This window comes from Petromyzon marinus, unplaced genomic scaffold (genome assembly GCF_048934315.1).
Source record: "Petromyzon marinus isolate PM22_M1 ecotype Great Lakes invasive population unplaced genomic scaffold, UKy_Petmar_22M1.pri1.0 PM_G_Scaffold_53, whole genome shotgun sequence".
NCBI lineage: Eukaryota > Metazoa > Chordata > Hyperoartia > Petromyzontiformes > Petromyzontidae > Petromyzon > Petromyzon marinus.
In genome coordinates, this window is record NW_027423006.1 from 1122001 (window position 1) to 1148381 (window position 26381).

At 48.9% G+C, this 26381-nt stretch overlaps 1 protein-coding gene across 1 annotated transcript in view; it reads left to right on the forward strand.

The window, feature by feature from the left end:
* The window catches only part of LOC116937080 (3'-5' RNA helicase YTHDC2-like), a 58840-nt gene extending 32882 nt beyond the window's left edge, over positions 1-25958 (forward strand). The window contains exons 14-24 of the mRNA XM_076062180.1: positions 165-252; positions 3011-3091; positions 4203-4285; positions 5117-5222; positions 7242-7361; positions 8139-8414; positions 10332-10458; positions 17762-17970; positions 18470-18851; positions 20530-20651; positions 24028-25958. Coding sequence (XP_075918295.1) covers positions 165-252; positions 3011-3091; positions 4203-4285; positions 5117-5222; positions 7242-7361; positions 8139-8414; positions 10332-10458; positions 17762-17970; positions 18470-18851; positions 20530-20651; positions 24028-24408 — 1975 coding nt within the window. The 3' untranslated portion in view covers positions 24409-25958. The remainder of the gene's footprint in view (positions 1-164; positions 253-3010; positions 3092-4202; positions 4286-5116; positions 5223-7241; positions 7362-8138; positions 8415-10331; positions 10459-17761; positions 17971-18469; positions 18852-20529; positions 20652-24027) is intronic.
* The last annotated feature ends 423 nt before the right edge of the window (positions 25959-26381 follow it).

Below are 26381 nucleotides of genomic sequence, written 5' to 3' on the forward strand. Positions count from 1 at the left end.
TTGCCTGGTGAAATAAAAAAAATAGTTTAGTTTAGACGTCGCCCAGCAGCTCACCGCTCGTTTGCAGAGGTTCACGTTTTGGGAATCCAGCGGCCCGCCCCGCTTGAGCCGCTACTCGTCGGCCGCCGGTCGGCGCTAAAGAGCTCTGTCGCTTGTTGTGGCAGGTACCACGTGTTCACCCTCCACTCCAACATGCAGACGTGTGACCAGAGGAGAGTTCTCAGGAGCATGCCGCCGGGAACCCGCAAAATTGTGCGTATTTTATAATGTTGTCTCCTCTTCTAGCCTTGGTCGCTCCCATGTTGGTCCACCGGGGTGGGAGCAGGACGGCGGTAACGCGCGTGCCTCACAGCGAGAAGAGCCTGGGTTCGACTCCCGACTCAACCCCCCGTCGTGCATTGGGTTTCCTCCGGGTTGTCGGAGGCTTTTGTCCCGTAGCAAAAACAACAAAAAAACTTGCACACCAAACTCTTTGGTTCTATTCGGTAAAGCCACGTTAAAAAAAACAACAACAAAAAATAATAAAAAATTCACGACGTTTCGGCCCACAACACAAGTGGCCTTCATCAGGTGAAGGGAGCAGACTGTCTAGAGGTCAGCGGTGTCCTCTAGACAGTCTGCTCCCTTCACCTGATGAGGGCCACTTGTGTTGTGGCCCGAAACGTCGTGAATTTTTATTTTAATTTTTTGTTGTTGTTTTTTAACGCGACTTTACCGAATAGAACCAAAGAGTATGGATCCTTGCAGTCACGAAAGCTTTAAATCTAGAATCGATAACCTGCACACCGTGTTACCGGTATTGGGCAAACATCCAAACGCTTGTTGTCAGCGGTGTCCTCTAGAGAGTCTGCTCCCTTCACCTGATGAGGGCCACTTGTGTTGTCAGCGGTGTCCTCTAGACAGTCTGCTCCCTTCACCTGATGAGGGCCACTTGTGTTGTACACCGGTGTCCTCTAGACAGTCTGCTCCCTTCACCTGATGAGGGCCACTTGTGTTGTCAGCGGTGTCCTCTAGACAGTCTGCTCCCTTCACCTGATGAGGGCCACTTGTGTTGTCAGCGGTGACCTCTAGAGAGTCTGCTCCCTTCACCTGATGAGGGCCACTTGTGTTGTCAGCGGTGTCCTCTAGACAGTCTGCTCCCTTCACCTGATGAGGGCCACTTGTGTTGTCAGCGGTGTCCTCTAGACAGTCTGCTCCCTTCACCTGATGAGGGCCACTTGTGTTGTGGCCCGAAACGTCGTGAAATTTTCTTTTAATTTTTTGTTGTTTTTTTTAACGTGACTTTTACCGAATAGAACCAAAGAGTGTGGATCCTTGCAGTCCACGAAAGCTTCGAATCTAGAATCGATAACCTGCACACCGTGTTACCGGTATTGGGCAAACATCCAAACGCTTGCAACAAAAATTAACCTTGCGAACGATTCAATTGGAATTGCGCACAGCGGCGGCGGCGACATCGCGCCCCTACTGCAGAAACGCTCACGAACGACAGTGGAGAAAGCCAGCGAGGCCTTTCCAGGGTAAAGCAGCGTAAATAATAATAATAACACATTGAGCTCGAATGTTCAAAGTCTGTTCAAAGTTTGTTGAACTGATTTGTTTTATTTGCGTGCGTGCAGTTGGGGTAGATTCATTAACTCACAGACTGCTTAATTTTGGAATGAAGAACGCGAAGCAACATCGCCGCTTAACTTGTATATACAAATTTCCGTTTTTCGGTACGCCCCAGCGTACACCTTGAGCCACAAGTGGACAGCTGCCACCGGGGGGGGGGTCCCTTGGCTACATCTCAGCAGGACTTTGGAACGATTGAGATGAAATGCGATGTCGGCCGCTGTGAGTTGCTGAGGCTTCTAAGCAATGCCCTGTACGTGCAAATCCATGAAGTCTTCGTCAGAATAACCGAGTCACCTGACTCCTGACTTCTTAAGCAGGTGTTAGACCGCATCCATTATTTTTCGTCTCCCCTCCTCTTTTCCGAACATAGATGGACTCGTCCATCTGAAGAAACTTGTCAAATCGCTCTCCGTGGTGCTAACGTTAAAAAATACGCCACTTTTTTCAAATTTTCTTGTTGTGGTTTTCACACCTGATGATGATTGCTTGTGTTGCAGTCGAAACGTCGTGAGAATTTTATCGTTTTATATTTTTATTATTCAATTGTTTCCCTTCTACATTACTTTACCGAAAGAACCAAGAATATGAATCCCTGCAGTCACGGAAGCTTTAAATCAAAATGTAGGTGTCATGGATGTTGAACTTCTTTCGCGCCATACGTAGCCAACCGCACTAATTGGACAACATGCGTTTGTAAAAAAAAAAACGAGAATTAAATTTAGATTTAAAACAACAGATACTGTGTATAACAACAGTTTGGTTAAAATGATAGTTTTTCATTACGGGCGGTCCTCGACCTACAAACATCCGCACTTAGGAACACCCCACATTGACGAATATCCGCACTTACGAACACCCGCACTTACGAACCGCATTCCGTGAAACATAAATGTTTCTAACATCGACTTCGAAACGTGAACTCGTGCTTGCAAACTGAACCACGGGACCATTTTGTTCGGCGGTGCGGCGATCCTGTCTAGATTTAGAAGATTGTTTTCACGGTGATGAACGTGTGCGTGTGTGTGCGTGTGTGTGTGTGTGCGTGTGTGTGTGTTTGTGCGTGTGCGTGTGTATGTGTGTGTGTGTGTATGTGTGTGTATGTGTGTGTATGTATGTGTGTGTATGTGTGTGTGTGTGCGTGTGTGTGTGTGTATGTGTGTATGTGCATGTGTGTGTGTGTGTGTGTGTATGTGTGTGTATGTGTGTGTATGTGTGTGTGTATATGTGTGTGTGTATGTGTGTGTGTATGTATGTGTATGTGTGTGTATGTGTGTGTATGTGTATGTGTGTCTGTGTATGTGTGTGTATGTGTGTGTGCGTGCGGGCTGGAGGCGGTCACAGCTCGCTCCGTCCCTTTTCATTTTCTGTTTTAACCCCCAAACCCCGTCGCAAGATCCTGTCGACGAATATAGCGGAGGGCGGCATCGCGTTGAACGACGTGGTGTTCGTGATCGACTCGGGGAAAGTGAAGGAGGTGCTGACACACGCGTGCAGAGAGCGCGTGCACGCACACACACGCGCACACACGCGCGCATCAGCGACGGAACGCTCTTCCACGAGATATCAGGGATCCCTGAATCTGTGTACATTTTTTTAGATGCCCCTCAAGACCTATTTATACGCTTCCGCTTATTACATTTTTTGTTCATTTAGCTAATTATTTTAAAAAATGTATTTATAATATTCTGTTCATGCTGAGTGTCTGCTGCTGCTGCTGCTGCATCTTGTACAGCAGCAGCCTCAACATTTTTGGCACCAGGGACCGGTTTCGTGGAAGACAATTTTTTTTCACTTGGGGGGCGGTCACGCTGCCGTGCGCCGGCTAGCCCATTCGCCGCTAGCAGCAAGAGGTTCACGGTTCGAATCCGGCAGGCGCCACCCTGGCTATCGCCACGAATGTTTTAACGATCCGATACGTTTCCACTGCGCGTGCGTCTGCTTCGGTGGAATGTTAAAGACCCCGTGACGTCATTCGAGATGAGTAGGCCATTGTGTACCGGCTTCACCGGCCATTTTTTTAATATCACCCCCCCCCTCCTCCTCCCCCCAGCCAGTGCAGATTATTACTCAATTGGGTTCATAATAAGGTTTTTTGGATTTAAATTTCGATTTAAAGCTTTCGTGACTGCAATGATTCATCTTCTTTGGTTCTTTCGGTAAAGTCACCACCACGTAGAATGAGAATAAAATAATAAATTGATAAAATAAAATAACACAATAATAATAATATTCTAACACGACGTTTCGGCCACAACACAAGCGGCCTTCATCAGGTGAAGGGGACGAGACTGTCTGGTAGGAAGTCTGATTTTTTCCGATATAACAAGGAAATAATATTGGTCGCGAAAGCCCACGTGTTAAACTACTCAAATTGGGGTAGCAATATCGTCCCCCCCCCACCCCCCCCTATTGCGAATACTTAGCAGGACCCTCCTGAGACAAAGAGTTTTTTGAGACTGGGTGGCGATTCCCCCCCGGGTGAACAAGCAAAATAATAAATGATGGCTATAATTTTCGGAGAGATAAGCGGGGGTGGTAATGTTTTGCCGCTGGTTGGGTGACCGTGCGTCCGTCCTGCCCTGCAGAAATCGTACGACGCGCTCGCCTCGGCCACCATGCTCAAGACGGTCTGGATTTCCCAGGCCAGCAGCCTCCAGAGGAGCGGCAGGTATGGGTTTTCACGGGCGTGCATCAACACTGTTGGCACCTCCGATTAGCGAGAGAATGTCAACTATACACACGTACATAAATGCATCGTCTCTCGACGTCATCTCATCTGGTACAAGGTGACTCGTCACCGAGTGGGCTGTCGGTAGCTCCCAACACGACCATTTGCATAGTTCCCCGGCTGTAAGCGCGTCGGGGCAAAAGAGATGATGGGAGCGTGAATTCTGTAGCAAAAAAGTGCAAGGGGAGAAGCAAAGTGGGTGAGCGTTGTTAGTGAGGTGAGTGGGTGAGTGAGTGAGTGAGTGAATGCGTCGTAGTGTCGGGGTTTAGCACTACGCTGCGCTACGAACCCGGCCACCCTGGTTCGATTCCCGCTCGCGGTCAACCGCGGCGACGGTCATCTAAACCGTTCCTGCGCCGGGCGTGGCGTCGGCCACCCGCCTCCCCCTGAGCCGCAATGCCGGGCCCTTCGTAGGTGCCCGCTAGCGGCGCTTGTTCCCGCGGTCTGTTAAAGGCCGTACGGGGGGGGGGGGCAGGATGTTTACATTTCTGTCACGAGGACACGACACGCCACGAACCGAGCGACCTGGGGTTTTTCGTCGCCGTGCTTTGCGACTCAGTTGGGGAATCTTCGTGTTGGCGTGACCTGCTGCGCTCGCGAGCGGTGGGACACGGCGGCGTCGACAGAGACGGAGGCACCGGTCCCGTGGGACGCGTCCACGGCGCGATTTGTGGAAGAAACGACAACGAGTGCCTGGGATATAAACACACACGCGGGGGGAATTCTCTCTCTCTCTCTCTCGTCTTCTATGCGTTTTTTGTGTCGGGGCAGGGCTGGGAGGTGTCGCCCCGGCATCTGCTTCCACCTGTTCAGCAAGGTGCGCTTCCGGAACATGCCGGAGTTCCAGGCCCCCGAGCTGCTTCGAGAGCCGCTGCAGGTACGGACGACGCGGGCCAACGGGCAGCCAGAAGGCGCGCGAGGGTAAGAGCGCGTTCCAGACGGCGCGGCGAGTCGCAGACCACCAACAAATACTCGCCCGGCGCAACTGATGAATGCGAAGCGCTCGCAGCGCTCACAGCGAACACCCCCGGGGAGGGGGGGTGAGGGGGGCGCCGTCGCGTGCCATCGAGGGCCTTCTGGCTGACGTTGGCCCCCGTTCTGAAGAGATTTTTCGACGATCCTCACGAAGCCACGGCCGGTGGACACCGTCAGCGGTGTGACGCTCTGGCTCACTGTGCCTCTCTTCAGTATCCCAGGGATAGACGTTCATCATCGTCAATATTCATCATCGTCAATATTTATCATCATCATCGCCATCTTCATCATCGCCAATATTTATCATCATCGCCATCTTCATCATCGCCAATATTTATCATCGCCATCTTCATCATCGCCAATATTTATCATCGCCATCTTCATCATCGCCAATATTTATCATCATCGCCAATATTTATCATCATCGCCAATATTTATCATCATCGCCATCTTCATCATCGCCAATATTTATTATCATCATCGCCATCTTCATCATCGCCAATATTTATCATCATCACCATCTTCATAATCGCCAATATTTATCATCATCGCCATCTTCATCATCGCCAATATTTATAATCATCGCCATCTTCATCATCGCCAATATTTATCATCATCGCCAACTTCATCGTCGCCAACTTCATCATCGTCATCAGCAGCATCATAGCCCCTGACCAAGAGTGCCCCGGAATGCGCCACGTCTTGTGACGCGTGTGACGTGAGTGTAGGAAACGGCTTGCGTTGTGTACGGTGGGTGATGATCCATCATGAATGGTTCAGGTCGACACGTGAGCACAACAGCGACGCGTTGTCGTACAACCCCTCCAGCCAGCAAGGTTTTGTCACGTCAACAAAACGCGCCAATCAGTTTACTACTTCGGCACCACCGGCAGTGTTGGAGAGTGAATCCGCAACAATTACGATTTCAGCAGTACAACGTTTTGCCGGCAATTACGTCCCCGCATCATCGGGCAATTTTGCCGGAATAGATTTTTCCAGAATATAAAACATTCTTCTGCGGAGGGAGCTGGTAGGAACCTGTTGCGTTGCTCGGTCAATAGCCAGGGTCAACGGCGGCTCCGTGGTGTAGACCGCAAATATGTAGTGTTGTAAAGACGAGTAAACTTCTCAGGAGGCACACTCTGTTTATTGTAACTGTTCCTTACACAATCCTTAACACACACAGAGGGATATTCTGTCCCCTCACCCGATACCCTAGGGAGGTACAGCCTCCTAGCTTGGCGGGACTCGCACGTCTACCGCTAACCTCCTAGCTTGGCGGGACTTGCACGTCTACCGCTAACCTCCTTGATACCTAAGGAGGTACAGCCTCCGGACTTGGCGGGACTCACACGTCTACCGCTATCCTAGCCTAGAGTCCTCCGGCTTGGACCTAGGGGAGGCTATCTGACCCACCGCTGGCCCCGGTGGGTCCTGACCGCCGGGTATGGCGAGCCTTAGCCCTCAAAAGGGCTGGAAGGCTGGTCCAGGGTCCTGGCCTCTTGTTGCTGTGACAGCTCTCTCGCTGGTTCAGCTGTTCCACTGCTGGATTGTTTTTTTTCGCTTGCTGTGTTGCGATCGAAACATCGTGATGTTTTACCAAAAGAACCAAACACTGTGGATTCCTGCAGTCACGAAAGCCTCAAATCGAGAATCATTAATTCGTTTATTCATTTGAGATTTTTTTTTCTTGGTAATCGGGTTTTCATTTTCTTGGTAGTGGCTGTAATAAGCGATTCGGTCCTCATAAATAACTAATGTGTAGCGTCATAGGATACTGTTGTTGTTGTTATTATTATTACAACGCTTTTAAAGAATAGAAAAAGAGGATCAACGGGAGGGGGGGTGCCATCACGGTGATATTTATTTTGCGGGGGGGGGATCACCTGCACCACCTCTGCCGCTGCCACTGCTGCTGCAGGAGCTGTGCCTGCACACCAGGCTGCTGGCGCCGGCCTGCATGCCGGTCGCCGAGTTCCTGGCCAAGGCTCCGGATCCCCCGCCCAATCTCATCGTCCGCAACGCCCTGCAGATCCTCAAGGTGCGGTGCGGTGGTGTGCGTGCGTGTGCGTGCACGTGTGTGCGCGTGTGTGCGCGCGTGTGTGTGTGTGTGTGCGTGTGTGTGCGTGTGTGTGCGCGTGTGTGCGCGTGTGTGTGTGTGCGTGTGTGCGTGCGTGTGCGCGTGTGCGCGTGTGTGTGTGTGTGTGCGTGTGTGTGTACGTGTGTGTGTGTGTGCATGTGTGTGTGTGTGTGTGCGTGGAAATTCACGCGGCCTGACCCAAAAACCAATTGAGTCGCAACAATATACGTACGACGGAGAAAAACAAAAACCCCGGGTCGCTGGGTTCGTAACGCAAAGCGTGCTCACGGCACAGAGACAAATATCCCCCACGTAGCCTTGTCAGACGTTTCGGGGGCAAGGTGCCGGTAACGAGCGTGCACGAAGGCCGGCGCCGCACGCACCGGGGGTGGGTGGGTTGCCTGCACCGCAGCCGGCCATCATCTCTGTCTCCCCGAGTGGTAATGTTTACACACACCGCACCTGGTGGTACTCATTAAAGGCAGGCCATTTTAGGATCGGTTCAGATAATCGTCGGCGGCGTTGGCCTCGAGCGGGAATCAAAACTCGACGACGACCGCCGTTCGCCGCCGAGCGGCGGCGACATCACCGCGGCGCTCGCGCCGGGCCCGCGTGCTCTCTAAGGCCGCGTGAAGCGTCACGGGGGCCAGACCCCCAAAGCGCCGTGGCTGACGACGACGCGCAGGCATCAACCCAGGAACGCGCGAGCGTGTTCGCGCTCGCGCGCGCGCGCGGTAGGCGATCGACGCGATGGACGACCGGGAGGACCTGACGGAGCTGGGTCATCGCCTGCTGGACCTGCCCACGGAGCCTCACCTGAGCAAGATGGTGCTGCACGGCGTCGTGCTCAAGTGCCTCGACCCGGTGCTCACCATCGCCTGCTCGCTCGCCTGCCGCGACCCCTTCGCGCCGCCCGGCCAGCCGGCGCACAGACGCGCCGCCGCCGCCTTCTCGCGCAAAAATCTCGCCGCCTTCACGTTCAGCGATCACATGGCCCTGCTCCGGGCATTCCAGGTGGGGTGACTGACGCAGGTTGCAGTTGTCGCGTGGGCGGGAGGGAGGGAGGGAGGGGTATGTTTGGCAGGTCGGTCGGTCTGTGAGACTGGTAGTAACAACAATAATAGTGATTTGCATTTCATCGAGCGCCACTCCGTTACACTGTGGCATTTCGGAGAGCACTTTCCACGTGATAAGCGACATCCATAATAAAGGTTTTTTTGTTGTCGGTTATATCGCAGTAAATATAAATGTTGTGTCGTTAAATCGCCACCACCCGACGCAGCCAATTAGTGAGGTTTGTCACATCAACAGAATGAGTTTCGTCTTCAGCACACCGGTGTGTTGGGAGAGTAAACCCACCACATTTAAAATTCAAGCACAAACAAACCTTACTTATTGGCCGTGTCGGGTTTAACGACACATTTATATTTGCGTGATCTAACCCAAAAAAAATATACATTTTTCTGGATATAATTTGTCGTCGAAGCCCACTGCGTTTTTTGGTTTGGGCCATGTTTGTTTGTTGTAGTACGGAGTTCGACTGATGGCCTTAATCTAAGTTGTCTTGTGGTTGTTGTTGTTGTTGTTTGACTTGCATCCCACTGGGATTTTTGCACACAGCGTTGGTGGTTTACGGTGCTTTTTCTGGAATATTTTGCTGTTTTTTTCCTGGATTTTCTGTTTTGCACAAAGTCACACAGAGTCACGTAGTCACTTTAAGATGTTTTCTTGTTAGCGTTTTTTTGCTTTGTTGCCGTTGCACCACGATTCAAGAGCCGAATGGCTCACAGGGCTCCCCTGCCTGCACCAAATAAATGAAACTGAAACCGATAGGCGACACGCATCATCACACCTCACCCTGGACGCGCTACGAAGGGGCACCCCCTGTGTGGCACCACGAGGTGGCTCAGCACCTGGGCCTGCACGCGGGCATTCGTCCGTCTACAGCGGGCATCGATTTTTTTGCTCCTGAAAGTATGATCCAAGTGGCGGTGTAATATTTTGAAAATGGCACATTTTGGAGCGTGACGCATTTAAGGATCTGTAACGTCCACTCTAAGGCATTTCTATTTAAAGCTTTCGTGACTGCAAGGATTCATCTTCTTTGGTTATTTCGGTAAAGTCACCACGTAGAATGAGAATAAAATAATAAATTGATAAAATAAAATAACAATAAAATTCTCACGACGTTTCGGCCACTTGTGTTGTGACCACTTGTGTTATGGCCGAAACGTCGTGAGAATATTATTGTGTTATACTGGTAGGAACGAAGTTGTAAACTGAGTGTACCAGCCTGCAATAGATTAATGTGTCCGTCCGTCCGTCCGTCCGTCCCCTTTCAATACTTTAACGAAGTGAAATCTCGTGCTGTTGGGTGTAAAAACAGCGCAGAGACTTGTCCTACCAGCCCACCCTGCAGGAACCTGTTATTTTTTTATCAATGTATTGTTTTATTCTCATTCTACGTGACTTTACCGAAAGAACCAAAGAAGAACACTCTAAGGCAGTCAATTTTTTTTATTATTTTATCAAGCGAGGGCCTCCGAGCTACGTGGCTCTTTTTCAGAAGCGACCTGGCCGACAGACGATAGCCCAATGAAGTGGCTTATCGCGTGGAAATTTAACGCAGCCAAATACTTCTGAAATGCACGTTTCTGAATGCGGAGAGAGAACAAAAAACGGAGAAACATCCACGCGACCACGGGGAGAATATGCAAACTCCACGTGTGCAGCGGGCGTCGGGGGTCAGGATAAAACTCACGACATCCCGTATACCAGGCGAGGTAGTTAACATCCCGCAACCAAAAAAACCAGGGCCGGCCCGCCAGATTCGAACCGTGAACCTCTGCTGCATCTCCTGCCGGGCCACGTCACCGCCGCCTCTTTGAAAAGTTTATTTCCGTTGCGCTGTCTGCGTCTCCGTCCTGCCAGGCGTGGCAGAAGGCGTGCGCCGGAGGCTCGGAGCGCTCCTTCTGCGAGCGAAGCTTCCTGAGCCGGGGCACCATGGAGATGATCGTCGGCATGAGGACGCGGCTGTTGGGTCATCTGCGCGCGTCCGGTAGGGCGAGCGGCCGGGTCGGCCGGGAAAGTTTCAGCGGGCGCCCAGCCGGCGGCCGCTGTGATCCTGGGGTACCAGGTTTCGGCTTCCCGTCTGCGATGAAACTGGGCTACTAATGACTAGCGTAGAGACCCATAGACTCACATAGAGACCCATAGACTCACATTGAGACCCATAGACTCACATAGAGACCCATAGACTCACATAAAGACCCATAGACTCACATAGAGACTCAAATACTCACATAGAGACCCATAGACTCACATAGAGACACATAGACTCACATAGAGACCCATAGTCTCACATAGAGACCCATAGACTAACAAAGAGACCCATAGACTCACATAGAGACCCATAGACTCACATAGAGACCCATAGACTCACATAGAGACCCATAGAATCACATAGAGATCCATAGACTCACACAGAGACCCATAGACTCACATAGAGACCCATAGACTCGCATAGAGACCCATAAACTCACACAGGGACCCATAGACTAACAAAGAGACCCATAGACTCACATAGAGACTCAAATACTCACATAGAGACCCATAGACTCACATAGAGACACATAGACTCACATAGAAACCCATAGACTCACATAGAGACCCATAAACTCACATAGAGACCCATAGACTTACATAGAGACCCATAGACTTTCATAGAGACCCATAGACTCACATAGAGACCCATAAACTCACATAGAGACACATAGACTCACATAGTGACCCATAGACTCACATAGAGACTCAAATACTCACATAGAGACCCATAGACTCACATAGAGACCCATAGCCTCACATAGGGACCCATAGACTCACACAGAGACACATAGACTCACATAGAGACCCATAGACTCACATAGAGACCCATAGACTCACATAGAGACCCATAGACTCACATAGAGACACATAGACTCACAGTGACCCATAGACTCACATAGAGACTCAAATACTCACATAGAGTCCCATAGACTCACATAGAGACCCATAGTCTCACATAGGGACCCATAGACTCACACAGAGACACATAGACTCACATAAAGACCCATAGACTCACATAGAGACTCAAATACTCACATAGAGACCCATAGACTCACATAGAGACCGATAGACTCACATAGAGCCCCATAGACTCATATAGAGACCCATAGACTCACATAAAGACCCATAGACTCACATAGAGACCCATAGACTCACATAGAGACCCATAGACTCACATAGAGACCCATAGACTCACATAGAGACCCATAGACTCACATGGAGACACATAGACTCACATAGAGACCCATAGACTCACATAGAGACCCATAGACTCACATAGAGACTCAAATACTCACATAGAGACCCATAGTCTCACATAGAGACCCATAGACTCACATGGAGACACATAGACTCACATAGAGACCCATAGTCTCACATAGAGACCCATAGACTCACAAAGAGACCCATAGACTCACATAGAGACCCATAGACTCACATAGAGACCCATAGACTCACATAGACTCACATAGGTACCCATAAACTCACACAGGGACCCATAGACTCACATAGAGACCCATAAACTCACACAGGGACCCATAGACTCACATAGAGACCCATAGACTCACACAGGGACCCATAGACTCACATAGAGACCCATAGACTGACATAGGGACCCATAGACTCACATAGAGATCCATAGACTCACATAGAGACCCATAGACTCACATAGAGACCCATAGACTCACATAGAGACACATAGACTCACATAGTGACCCATAGACTCACATAGAGACTCAAATACTCACATAGAGACCCATAGTCTCACATAGAGACCCATAGACTCACATGGAGACACATAGACTCACATAGAGACCCATAGTCTCACATAGAGACCCATAGACTCACAAAGAGACCCATAGACTCACATAGAGACCCATAGACTCACATAGAGACCCATAGACTCACATAGACTCACATAGGTACCCATAAACTCACACAGGGACCCATAGACTCACATAGAGCCCCATAAACTCACACAGGGACCCATAGACTCACATAGAGACCCATAGACTCACACAGGGACCCATAGACTCACATAGAGACCCATAGACTGACATAGGGACCCATAGACTCACATAGAGACCCATAGACTCACATAGAGACCCATAGACTCACATAGAGACCCATAGACTCACATGGAGACACATAGACTCACATAGAGACCCATAGTCTCACATAGAGACCCATAGACTCACAAAGAGACCCATAGACTCACATAGAGACCCATAGACTCACATAGAGACCCATAGACTCACATAGACTCACATAGGTACCCATAAACTCACACAGGGACCCATAGACTCACATAGAAACCCATAAACTCACACAGGGACCCATAGACTCACATAGAGACCCATAGACTCACACAGGGACCCATAGACTCACATAGAGACCCATAGACTGACATAGGGACCCATAGACTCACATAGAGACCCATAGACTCACATAGAGACCCATAGACTCACATAGAGACCCATAGACTCACATAGAGACACATAGACTCACATAGAGACCCATAGACTCACATAGAGACCCATAGACTCACATAGGGACCCATAGACTCACATAAAGACCCATAGACTCACATAGAGACTCAAATGCTCACATAGAGACCCATAGACTCACATGGGGACCCATAGACTCACATAGGGACCCATAGATTCACATAGAGACCCATAGACTCAGATAGAGACCCATAGACTCACATAGAGACCCATAGACTCACATAAAGACCCATAGACTCACATAGAGACTCAAATACTCACATAGAGACCCATAGACTCACATAGAGACCCATAGACTCACATAGAGACCCATAGACTCAGATAGAGACCCATTTACTCACATAGAGACCCATAGACTCACATAGAGTCACATAGACTCACATAGAGACCCATAGACTCAGATAGAGACCCATAGACTCACATAGAGACCCATAGACTCACATAAAGACCCATAGACTCACATAGAGACTCAAATACTCACATAGAGACCCATAGACTCACATAGAGACCCATAGACTCACATAGAACCCCATAGACTCAGATAGAGACCCATAGACTCACATAGAGACCCATAGACTCACATAGAGACACATAGACTCACATAGTGACCCATAGACTCACACAGAGACCCACAGACTCACACAGAGACCAATAGACTCACATAGAGACCCATAAATGTACGGAGACCCTGCAGACATTAGATTGAGATCCATAGTGTCACAGGGACTGAGTTGTAACAATGCCGGGTGCTCAAGTATAAGGTAGCTGAAGGTCTCATCCCAGCTACTCATGACTCGCATCGAGACCCATAGATTTACAGAGACCCATAGACATTACAAAGAGATCCCTAGCCTCACAGACACTGAGTTATGATTAAACCGGCTTCTTAAGTGTAGCAAGTTTACGGTCTCGGCCAGGTCACCAAATGACCGCACACAAAAGAAATACTATTAAATTTGCTTCTGCACATAATTTGGCTAAGATTCCAGCTCTGATAATTTAACATTTTTCAGTTTGACCGTCATGCAACTAATATTAGTCTCATACAACAGAGCGACGTGTCAACTGGAGGTCACTTGAACGGGAGCTCTGTAGTAGCTCTACGATATCCGCCTCCGTTGGTCGCTCTCCATCACGGATGGTTGAGAGACCTCTGAAAGGATGACGCATCTCACGTCACGATGCTTGTGGCACGATGGGAATGATATTGAGGATTGATTTAAGGGGAAAAAAAACTCGGAATATATTTGTGGTCCGTCTCTTCTTATTGTTGAGAATTCTGCACTAACTCTCCCGGCAGGTTGGGAGCCACACACTACAGTGTCAACACTTGTGCATCACAGCAAACAGGGTCTGGGTTCGATTTCTGATTTTGGCGACTTTCTGTGTGCAGTTTATATGTTTGTACAGTTTCCTCTGGTTTCTCTGATTTCATCCCATAGTAAGCACTGGCGGAGCCAGTGGGGGGGGGGGGGGGGGGGGGGGGGGGGTGGCACGTGCCCAGCCAATGATCCGATCGAAATCCCTTAATTTCGATCGGATCATTGGGGTTTATTGGTAATAAATCGGCATTTTGCAACCCCCATATTATTACTACGTGCCAGGGACTCTATGAGATGATAGGACAATAGTCTGAGTCCACAATTGGCAATAAGTAACGGCAAAGCGGTTATAAGCGACTCAGAATTGTGCGCGGTTGCGTATATGCAGGACACGACTTCGCTGAAGGCATCAACACCTTCAGCGAGCGCAATGCTGATCACAAAACGGGGTTCAAATTCACCCCTCGATCACCGCACACGCGTCGAATAAAGAGCAAGGGACAATTTTTAATTGCTGGAGGGGTTGCCCCCACCTTCCTGAAAAGCCTGGCTCTGCCATTGATAGTATGTAAATAAATATTAGCATAAAATGTAACTGGTATTGGTCAAACATCCCAATGCTGTAAAACAATTATCTATAAATTGCTCAATTGGGATCACACACACGGAGCGGCAACATCATCGCACCTCTACCACAAAAACTAGGCAGGACCCTTCTGTGCCATGGTGGGAAAATGTTAACGACCACGCTTGGTACACAGGAGGTCGTGGGTTCGATCCCGACCCTGACGCCTGCTGCTGTATATTTGGAGTTTGCGTGTCTCTCTCTCCGTGGTCACGTGGATTTTTCTCCGGGTCCTCCCTCCACATTGAGAATCAATGTCACACGTGTCAGAATTTGTTTTCCCATTTTTTCTGGCAACAACAACAGGTGTTAAGATCATTGGTGAAGCCATGTTTCTCGCGAAAGTGCGGAGTTGGCCTGATAACTTTAATCTAAATTGTCTTATGGTTGATCATTGTTTTTTTACCCTTTTATCTGGCAACAAAACTGACACCTTTTTATGACAAGGAGTCATGTTTGCGTTGACCACAATACCTGCAGTCAAAACGCAAACAAAAAACACACTCTGATAATATATGCATTAAATTTCGATTTAAAGCTTTCGTGACTGCAATGATTCATCTTCTTTGGTTCTTTCGGTAAAGTCACGTAGAATGAGAATAAAATAATAAATTGATAAAATAAAATAACACAATAATATTCTCACGACGTTTCGGCCACAACACAAGCGGCCTTCATCAGGTGAACGGACGAGACTGTCTGGTAGGACAGCGCTGGAGTGAAAGAGCCACGTTCAGATCACGACCTTTAAGCTGTGTGAGAGGAAACAAAGCGCCTTGACAAAGGAATTAGCATATAATTTAGCATTGAAAAGGCTGAGTGATTAGCTTGTGACTGGTCACAGAAATAGCTATGTTAAAAGTTAAATCATACACATCCGCAGAGGCACCCCTTGACAAAGGAATTAGCATAGAATTTAGCATTGAAATAGCTAAGTTAAAGCATACACATCCGCAGAGGCACCCCTTGACAAAGGAATTAGCATAGAATTTAGCATTGAAATAGCTGAGTGATTAGCTTGTAACTGGTCACAGAAATAGCTACGTTAAAGTCAGAGCATACACATTCACCGAGGCACTTAGTACAAATCAAACAGGAGAATTTAGCATTGAAATAACTAGGCGAATTTAGCATTGAAATAACTGAGTGATTAGCTAGTGACTGGTCACAGAAATGACTATGTTGAAGTCAAGGCCTACACATCTGAGCTATTCACAGTACTATATAGTGAACCAATAAAAAACTAAAATATAAATTACCTTAATGTTATCAATAAACTCTATATTCTCCAATCAGCTAAGCTACCAACAATAAGTCGTTATATATCACAATGCTATATGGCGAAAAAATGGGTGGATTCTTACCCTCAACTTTAGCAACACGGATAGCTACCGGCCCCGTTCAGACGGACGAGTTCATCCATGGTCGGAACAGAGGAGGGGGAGAGAGACAGCTGCGAGGCGCTATTATACTCCATGTTGTAAACCATACCATTAACCGTGGTGTGAGAGGTATTAAGAGTCAATGCTGGCGAAAGAGCTGCGGTCTGAAGGTCATCGTAAAATACAATTAATTAAGAACAGAAATGATTTAAAACATCTTTCCAATGGTTACTAAGCCAGAATCCATCTTCTCGGTTGAAATTGTCTCTGTGCTTGTATATGTGAATGGCCTCATGAACGAATCTCTCATGGTAGCCGGTTGGTTTGCAAAGAACCTCCGTCTTGGAGAAGTCAATGTCATGTGAGCCCACTGAATTATAACAGTGATCTGCCACGGCAGAGGAGTTCGTCCTACCGTGTTTCAAGTCTGCTTTATGTTCGCGGATGCGGTCCGAGATATGTCGTTTGGTTTCTCCAATGTAGCTACTACCACAGAGGCACTTTAGTTTGTAAACGCCCGGGTACTGTATGTCTGGAACAGCATCTTTTACAGATGGAACTAAATCACGGATTTTATGTACTGTGTTGAATCGGACCTGGATCTTGTGTTTATTCAGGATTTTGGAGATCTTTTTAGTGACCCCTGCAATGTAGGGTTAGGTGATGGTTTTGAGTGGCTCCACAAGAGGATCCTTCTTCATGACTGGAGTAATGGCTTTGCGGATTGTGTAGTCGGAGTAACCATTAGCCCTGAGAGCCTGGTGTACGTGCTTGAGTTCACTGGTAATGTGTTCCTGGTCGGATATGCATTGGGCTCTATGATACAGAGTCTTGATGAGAGAATTCTTCTGGGATGGATGGTGGTGGGAATCCGGTTTCTAGTAAGCATCTGTATGGGTAGCTTTCCTGTAGACAGAGTGGCTCATTGAACCATCATGTCTCCTTTTAATTAAGACATCCAAAAAAGGTCGCTTGCCATCTTTTTCGACCTCCATGGTAAATCTGATGGCTGGGTGTATGGAATTGATGTGGTCGAAGAATATATGCATTGTCCTAGAAACCGATTGGTCCACACCAATGTTTGCATTCTGACCACAAGCATTGTGGTTAATGCAGTGACATGATTAAAAAAAACCTCTTCTCATATTTTGGTACTGCCAAACGATGTCCCATGAAATGGCACACGTTTAGAGTATTTTTGCTACTGCTTTAAATCTCCGCGTGATGATAAGCCACTGTTGCGCTATCATTTGTGTCCAGGTTGCCTCTGAAAAATAGCTACGTGGTTCAGTGGGGCCTCAACTGGTAAAATGCAATTATTTTACAGTTACGTTTTAAAACACGGTTATCTTTCCTGTGTAAACCAGCGTCACTGACAGTCACACCACTAACAACAACAACAATAATAATAATCGCGCGCCAGGTTTCGTGCGGCCGAGAGGCGTGGGCGACATCCGCGACCTCAACACGAACTCGGAGAAGTGGCCGGCGGTGAAGGCGGCGCTGGTGGCGGGGCTCTACCCCAACGTGATCCACGTGGATCGCACCACTCAAACGCTCACCACGAGGCTGGAGCGTAAGGTGCACCTCCACCCTTCCTCCTGCGTGCTCGACCAGTGCGTCTTCAATAAGGTACCACCGTGCGTGCACGTGTCCGTATGTGCGCGTGTGTGTGCGTGTGCGTGCGTGCGTGTGTCTGTGATGATTGCTTGTGTTGCAGTCGAAACGTCGTGAGAATTTTATTGTTTTACATTTTTATTATTTTATCGTTTCCCTGCTACGCGGTGGTGATTTTACCGAAAGAACCAAGAATATGAATCGCCGCAGTCGCGAAAGCTTTAAATCAAAATGAAACTGAAACAGTCGCCGTAAGCGGGGGTATCATCATTCAGTCAAATGGCATGCAAAGTTGACGAGAGCCAATTGGAAGCATCGTTTGAAGTTGTTGCAAGGGATGCTGCTTCACAAAGGTCAACAGGCGGATGAGACGGTATTGGAGTAACCGATGAGACGTCGCCGTTCGCGAACACACGACGTCTTGAACATCGGCCGTCTCTGCTTTCCCACCCCCCATGCCCGCTCTCACCTCCCCGTGTCTCCCTTATCGTGCGCGGTCCTCCCCCCCTCGCAGCAGGAGGGCGTTCCACAGGGGGTGGCGGCGCTTCCCACCGACTGGCTCGTGTTCGGCGAGATGACGCGAGTGCACCGCCTGCCAATCGCTCGCTGCGTCACGGCCGTGAGCCCCGTGGCGGTGGCTCTGTTCGCCGGGGCCCCCCCTCGCCTCGCCGCCTCCGCCCTCCGGGGACCGTCACCGACGCACGGCGCGAACGCCGCGGCCGGTGCCGCCGGCGACGGCGACGGCGACGGCGACGACGCCGACGACGCGGCCGGCGCTTCTGCGGCCGCCGCCGCCGCCGCTACCAACGATGCCGGCCGCCAAATGCCACCACCATCGATAGACACCGCCACCGATCGCCACTGCCAACAACAGCCACCGCCGCTCCACCTTCACCGTAAACACTTTGCACCGCCAGACTAAGGCAGATATACCCCGTATAGCCTCAAGATACCTTTGGGGCAAGTGTTGTTAGCAAGTGGCGATGAAGGCCGCCAGGGTGGGTGGCCAGCGCCACGTGAGGCCACCTTTCTGTCCCCAGTGGTGATGTTTGCACACTGCGCCTGGTGCTCCTTTGAGGCTGAGTCGACCTAGGGTCGACATAGGGGAGGCCCAGGAGCGGTTCAGATAATCGTCACCGGTGGCCGTGAGCCAGAATCGAACTCGGGTCGCCGGGTTTTGCAGTGCAGCCTGCTGACCGCTACACTGCCGCTCCTCGCTAATACCACCTAAGACAAACATCTCCTGTGTTCTACAGAAACTTTTTAATAGTAGGGTTTTTCCCCTTTTTTTCTGGCAAAAAAACTGAAACCTTTTTACAAGGATGCATGTTACTGCATTAACCGCAATACCTGCAGTCGAAATGCAAACAAAAAAACTACTATGATAATATGATGCATTGTCCTTGAAACTGATTGGTCCACACCAAGGGACGGCTTTCTTTTGAGCCTCGACCCAATTGGTGCTCGACCAGATGACGCCACAAGGCGTTCAGCTCAAAGACAATGCACTATCAAATTAATGAGGGCTCGGGGTGAGCATCTACATCATTAGACCTCCTTTGTCAGTACCAAAATATTATAATAGGGTTTTTACCCTGTTTTCTGGCAGCAAAACTGAAACCTTTTTTGCCAGAAAAAAGGGGAAAAACCCTATTATTACATTTTGGTACTGGCAAAGGAGGTATAGTGATGTAGAAACTTTTTAATCAACATTTTTTTTTTACGTTACTTTACCGAAAGAACCAAGAATATGAATCTCTGCGAGTCACGAAAGTTTCAAGTCAAAAATTCTAAGAGAAACTATTGTGGAGAGTGCTCTCAGCGATCGTCGATTGTGGTTGACGTGGCTCAAGAAGGGGAGGTGTGGGCCACCACCGCACCCCAAGGATGTTTGCACGCGGGACAAGGCGCTCATTTCAGGCTGAGTCGACCCAACGGGAGTCCGGGGGATTGGTTCAGAATATTCATCACCGATGTTTAGCAGCCAAATGCTCGACACAAATCTTTGTGACAGGGCTATCCTGTTTGATGTTGCTACAGACGAGGGTCAAGTTGTTTTGAAATGTTACCAGCCAGAAAGAACCCCCACGTGACTTTACCGAAAGAACCAAGAATATGAATCCCTGCAGTCACGAAAGCTTTAAATCAAAATTTATTTGGCTGCTGTAAATGTCCACATGTCAAGCCACTGTTGAGCTATCATTTGTGGCCAGGTTGCATCTGAAAAAGAGCTACACAGCTCAGTGGGACCTTAATACCGGCTAAAATAAAAGTAGTGTATAGGTATGTTGAACTTATTTCGCACTGTACCTAGCGTAGCCAACCGTGCTTAATCGGAGGTGCGGAGGAACGGCAATAAACTAAAACACAAAAAGCAGTTCGAAAGAAATGAGTTTTAAATTTATAGTGTTTACATCGATGATGCCGATGAATTTGGCTCGTGTGCAGGTCACGGCTCGGTGTTTATGAGCCGGTGGTCTCGGGCCGGTGGTCACGGCTCAGTGGTCACGGGCCAGTGGTCACGGCTGCTACGGTGACCGCGTCTTGCGTGAACTTGTGCGTGTGCGTGTGCAGTGGAGGGGATTCCTCCCGATAGCGGCGACAACGAGATTGAGGAGGAGGGGGAGGAGGAGGAGGAGGTGAACACGGCCGTTCTGCATCTAGACGAGTGGATCAACTTCAAGTTGGACCCCGAGGTGAGTGACGCCGCCACCTGCCACCATCGTCGTCGTCGTCGTCATCAGCCATGGTCGTATCCACTGCTGGATGGTGAATGTGTAGAGTTGGCTTTTGTCACTGCTGGATGAAAGCCTCCCCATGCCGCCACCGCCGCCGCCACCACCACCTCTCTCAATCGTGCAGTGCAACAAGAACAACAACAACCCGTTCCGCAGCTGGACGCAAACTCTCATCGCTCCGTCTGCGCGGTGGACGTGCTCTCGGACACGTCCGCGTCCCTTGGCTCCCGCTCCGTTATCATTCCTGACCGTTCATCTTCGCTTCTTAACCGTGGCAACGCTCCTGCCCCAAGCCCTCCCTCTGCTTTCTGAACAGTTTAGTATGATGTCATGAACCTCACAATAATGGTTTTTGTTTGGGGTAAGATTGTGTTCAATATCAATGCGCCGTTAACCCACCACCACCACCCGACAGCCAATTTTAGTGAGGTTTGTCACGTCGAACAATACGTGCAAATTAGGTACGACTTCATCCCACCGGTGTGTCGGAGAGTGAATCCACAACATTCACAATTTGACTACTGTGACGACATTTTGCCAGAAAGTGGCCCAAAGGTGTAACTGATTGGCACGTTTACGTGACACGTGACACATCTTCCTAATTGGCCTCGTCGGGTGGTGCTGGGTTAACGACACATTTATATTTACGCGATCTAACCCATAAAAAAACCTTTCATCTATAATATTGGTCGCGAAAGCACGATTACTACTACTGCTGCTGCTGCGTGTGAAACTGTCATTAACCTTTTGATTTAAAGCTTTCGTGACTGCAGTAATTCATATTCTTAGCTCTTTCGGTAAAGTCACGTTGAAGGGAAACAATAAAATATATATAAAACAATAAAAATTCTCACGACGTTTCGACCATAACACAAACGGTCGTCATCAGGTGTGTTGGTCTGCATTAATTTATTTGTTTTGAAACGGTGTATTTATTTATAAAAACACGTCAGCCCCACGCGCAGCGATTCGGCAGTTTATTTAGAAGGACTAGTCCATCTATGTTCAAGGGGGGTACCTCAGTGTTTAGTCCTTGATGAACCAAGTCTTCAATGATTGCGATTACCTGACACCATCGCAATCATTGAAGACTTGGTTCATCAAGGACTAAACACTGAGGTACCCCCCCTGAACATAGATGGACTAGTCCTTCTAAATAAACTGCCAAATCGCCGCACGTGGCGCTGACGTGTTTTTATAAATAAATACACCGTGTTAAAATAAATAAATTAATGCAAACCGACACACCTGATGACGACCGTTTGTGTTATGGTCGAAACGTAGTGAGAATTTTTATTGTCTTATATATATTTTATTATTTTATTGTTTCCCTTCAACGTGGTGACTTTACCGAAAGAGCTAAGAAAAATATGTCATTAGCCCGTGCGTGTTTTCTCGTGCACGTGTGCGTCGCTCTGTCTCACGGTGCAAATTCCCAGCACGAGTGAGGCTGTGAACACGCAAAATACCCGACAAGAAGCCAACAGTCGGATGAGGCTGTCGCGTTGTTCTTAAGAGCCGACTGCGTGGAGCGCTTCGCCGAGATGGCTGAGATCCTGGGTTTCACGACCCGATTTTTTTGACCGCCTGCGATTACACCGCGGTGCGCACAGCTGTGGCGACTTGATGGTTTCGGCCCCGGCTACCGATGGCCGTACAAACACACCCCATCACATTTACCCTGGTGCGCGTTTTGTTTGTATGTAATTTCATCCCGGCTTAATTACAACCGACCTCTGTTGCTAGTCTGTGGGTCTCCGTGTGAAGGTGCGTGTGTCTCTGTGGGGCCCAACGGTTACGAGATGTTAACTACGTCGCCTGGTATGAAGGGAGCGCGTGGGTTCAATCCCGACCCTGACACCTGCTCTATGTTTGCAGTTTGCGTGTTTCCCCCCTTGGTCGTGTGGATTTTTCCCTGGGATCTCCGGTTTTTCCCTCCGCGTTTAGAATGAGCACGCATGCCGAGTATTTGGCCGCTATTAGTGTCCACGTGATAAGCCGCTTTGTTGAGATATTATTTGTGGCCAGGTTCTGAAAAATATCTCTCTAGCTCAGTGGGCCTTACCCGGTGAAATAGAAAGTTTAGTTTTAGTTTGCAGAAGAGTGGACGAGGCTTTCCTGGGGAAACAAGGATCTACGTATCACTACAAATGTAAATTTTTATTTAAAGCTTTCGTGACTGCAGGGATTCATATTCTTGGTTCTTTCGGTAAAGTCACCATGTAGAAGGCAACCAATAAAATAATAAAAATATAAAACAAAATTCTCACGACGTTTCGACTGCAACACAAGCAATCATCATCAGGTGTGAAAACCACAGCAAGAAAATTAAAAAAAAAATTATTGCTGTGGTTTTCACACATGATGATGATTGCTTCTGTTGCAGTTGAAACGTCGTGAGAATTTTATTGCTTCATTTTTTTATTATTTTATTGTTTCCCTTCTATGTGACTTTACCGAAAGAACCAAGAATATAATACAAATGTACTTATAGTAATTTACTTGTTTATCCAGGAGCTGTAGGACTCTTTTTCGGGAGGGTCCTGTAATTGAGTTTTTATTTCAGGATATTTTTTTAGCAAATCGGCGATGAGTCGTGTTTATTATTCACGTGTGAGAGGAAACGGGAGCACCCGAAGAAAACCCACGCCTTGCGCGAGGGGGCAACGCTCTATCCCCGCACAGATGGAAACAGATGGAGATCAGTCCACTTTGCTCTACTGCCTTGTGGCGTACCAGGGGTACGGCTCCCCCTCGACTCTTGCGGCCGGGGAGTTTTAGAACATTGGCGCCGCAATCAACTTCTTTCTTTAAAACTGCTTTTTGTTTTGAGTTTTTTCCCTTTCCTTCACCCTTCACCTCCAATTAGCAAGGTTGGCTACGTACAGTGCGAAAGAAGTTCAACATGCACACATAAAGGGACTCCTCTGCTTACGAATGTTCGACTTACGAACAAACCCGGTCCGTATGTCCAGTTGCCTATTCGGACCGAGAGTCGCGAGCTCAACTGCTGTGCAATAGACGGCGGTGGTGGCTTCTGCATCTGTAGAACGCGAAGAGCCCAGTGGCACCCACATCTGACGGGAGGTTACACAACTTTTAAAGCCATTCCCGGTGCTCAGCGCGCAGTGCCGTACGACGCCGTTAGGAATCGACAGGGGTACAGTTGGCACTTACGGACAAATCGACTTTTACGAACAGACCCCCGGAGCCTATAACTCGTCCCCTTAGTAGAGGAGTCACCGCCCACAACCCTCGCCGCTGCTGCCTCGAAAACGCCGGGCGATTGATCCTCGTTCACGCCCTCCGCTCCGCTCCCCTCCCCCCCCGCCAGGCGGCGAACCTGCTGCTGCGGCTGCGGCAGAAGTGGCGCGCGCTGTTCGCGCGCCGCATGCGGGAGCCGTCGCGCGCCCCGTCGCAGGCGGACGAGGCGACGGTGAGCGCCGTCGTCGCGGCGCTGGCCCGCGAGGACGAGGCCCTCGGCCTGCGGCAGCCCGCCGGCATCGGCCAACGGCCGACGATGCCGATCGCTCCCGCGGTGAGGTTTTCGCCCCCGGCGGCAGCCGCGGCGGCGGCTTCGTGGATGGCCGATCGTTGCCGGATGAGTGGCGGTGGTGGTGGTGGTGGTGGAGCCGGTGGTGGTGGAGCCGGTGGTGGTGGTGGTGGTGGAGGTGGGGCCGAGACAACCGATGAGTTGCTTGTGACCAAGATGTGAGGCCATGATCGTTTTCATGTTATTTATCGGGCAGGGAGGTCGGTGGCAGTTGTGTAGATAGCAACGATCTGTGGGTCTCTGTGTGAATGTAGAGGTCTGTAGGTCTCTAGGTGAGTGTAAATAGACCTCTATATACATCATTGGCTTAGATCGTCAATTCGCTATACTTGCAACGTGGATGTGAGAGGTCGTGTCACGTCCGTGGCTTGACAGGAGAAATAAAAACACGATTACATATCACTCTGAAACCAGTTAAACACGTAGTCAGTAGGCGTTCACAACCAATATTTTCCGTAATGATGATTTTAAGGTTAAATCGCATCAATATAAATGTGCCGTTAAATCCGCCACCTCCCGACACAGCCAATTAGTATGGTTATTCATGTAAACAAAGCGTGCCAATTCGTTACTGGTACTGCACGCCGGTGGTGTGTTGGAGAGTAAACCCACAACAACATTTACAATTCGTTATTGGTACTGCACACCGGTGGTGTGTTGGAGAGTAAACCCACAACAACATTTACAATTCGTTATTGGTACTGCACACCGGTGGTGTGTTGGAGAGTAAACCCACTACAACATTTACAATTCGTTACTGGTACTGCACACCGGTGGTGTGTTGGAGAGTAAACCCACTACAACATTTACAATTCGTTACTGGTACTGCAAACGGGTGGTGTGTTGGAGAGTAAACCCACTACAACATTTACAATTCGTTACTGGTACATCACACCGGTGGTGTGTTGGAGAGTAAACCCACTACAACATGTACAATTCGTTACTGGTACTGCACACCGGTGGTGTGTTGGAGAGTAAACCCACTACAACATTTACAATTAGTTACTGGTACTGCACGCCGGTGGTGTGTTGGAGAGTAAACCCACTACAACATTTACAATTCGTTACTGGTACATCACACCGGTGGTGTGTTGGAGAGTAAACCCACTACAACATTTACAATTCGTTACTAGTACATCACACCACGGGTGGTGTGTTGGAGAGTAAACCCACTACAACATTTACAATTCGTTACTGGTACTGCACTCCGGTGGTGTGTTGGAGAGTAAACCCACTACAACATTTACAATTCGTTACTAGTACTGCACTATGGTGGTGTGTTGGAGAGTAAACCCACTACAACATTTACAATTCGTTACTGGTACATCACACCGGTGGTGGTGTGCAGTTCGGGGCTTTGTGTGCGTGTGTGTAAGTTTGTCCATGCGCGGAGATGAGCCGCGTCAGCTCCTCGCACTTCAAACCCTCTCTTGAGTCCTCTGCCCAGCGGTGGGAAATCACGGCCGCCTTACATCTTGTCGGATCCATCAACTTTCTTCCTCCCTGCCTGGTGCCTTCCGATTCTTCATGCAGCAGACTTCACTCAGTGCCTCTTTCCCCAGCATCCCCCAAACCCTTCGAGAATTTTGAAAAACTTTGAAATTTTATTTCGAACTGTTTGTCGTGTTTAGTTTGCTTGTCCTTTCCCCGCACTTACGATTTGCGTGGTTTGGCTGCGAACGGTTGCGAAATAAATTTTGATTTAAAGCTTTCGTGACTGCAGGGATACATATTCTTGGTTCTTTCGGTAAAGTCACCACCACGTAGAAGGGAAACAATAAAATAATACAAATATAAAACAATACAATTAAATCACGACGTTTCGACTGCAACACAAGCATGATGATGATTGATGATGATTGATGATGATTGCTTGTGTTGCGGTGCGAAAGAAGCTCAGTGTGCACACAGCTTCCTTTCGTCCAGCTGTCACCTCTGAGAATGTGCCCAATGCACGTGCGTAGCCCTTCCTGGATCGTCGGCGTCACACACACACACACAAAGCGTCGCCTGTTTCATCGCACAGCGCATCGTGACACAGCGTCGTCATGTGCAGCAGCATCAACAGCAACCCTTCTAGAACTTCCTATCACGTGGTTTGTGTCCATACCACGTGTTTAGCCCCTCTTCTGTAT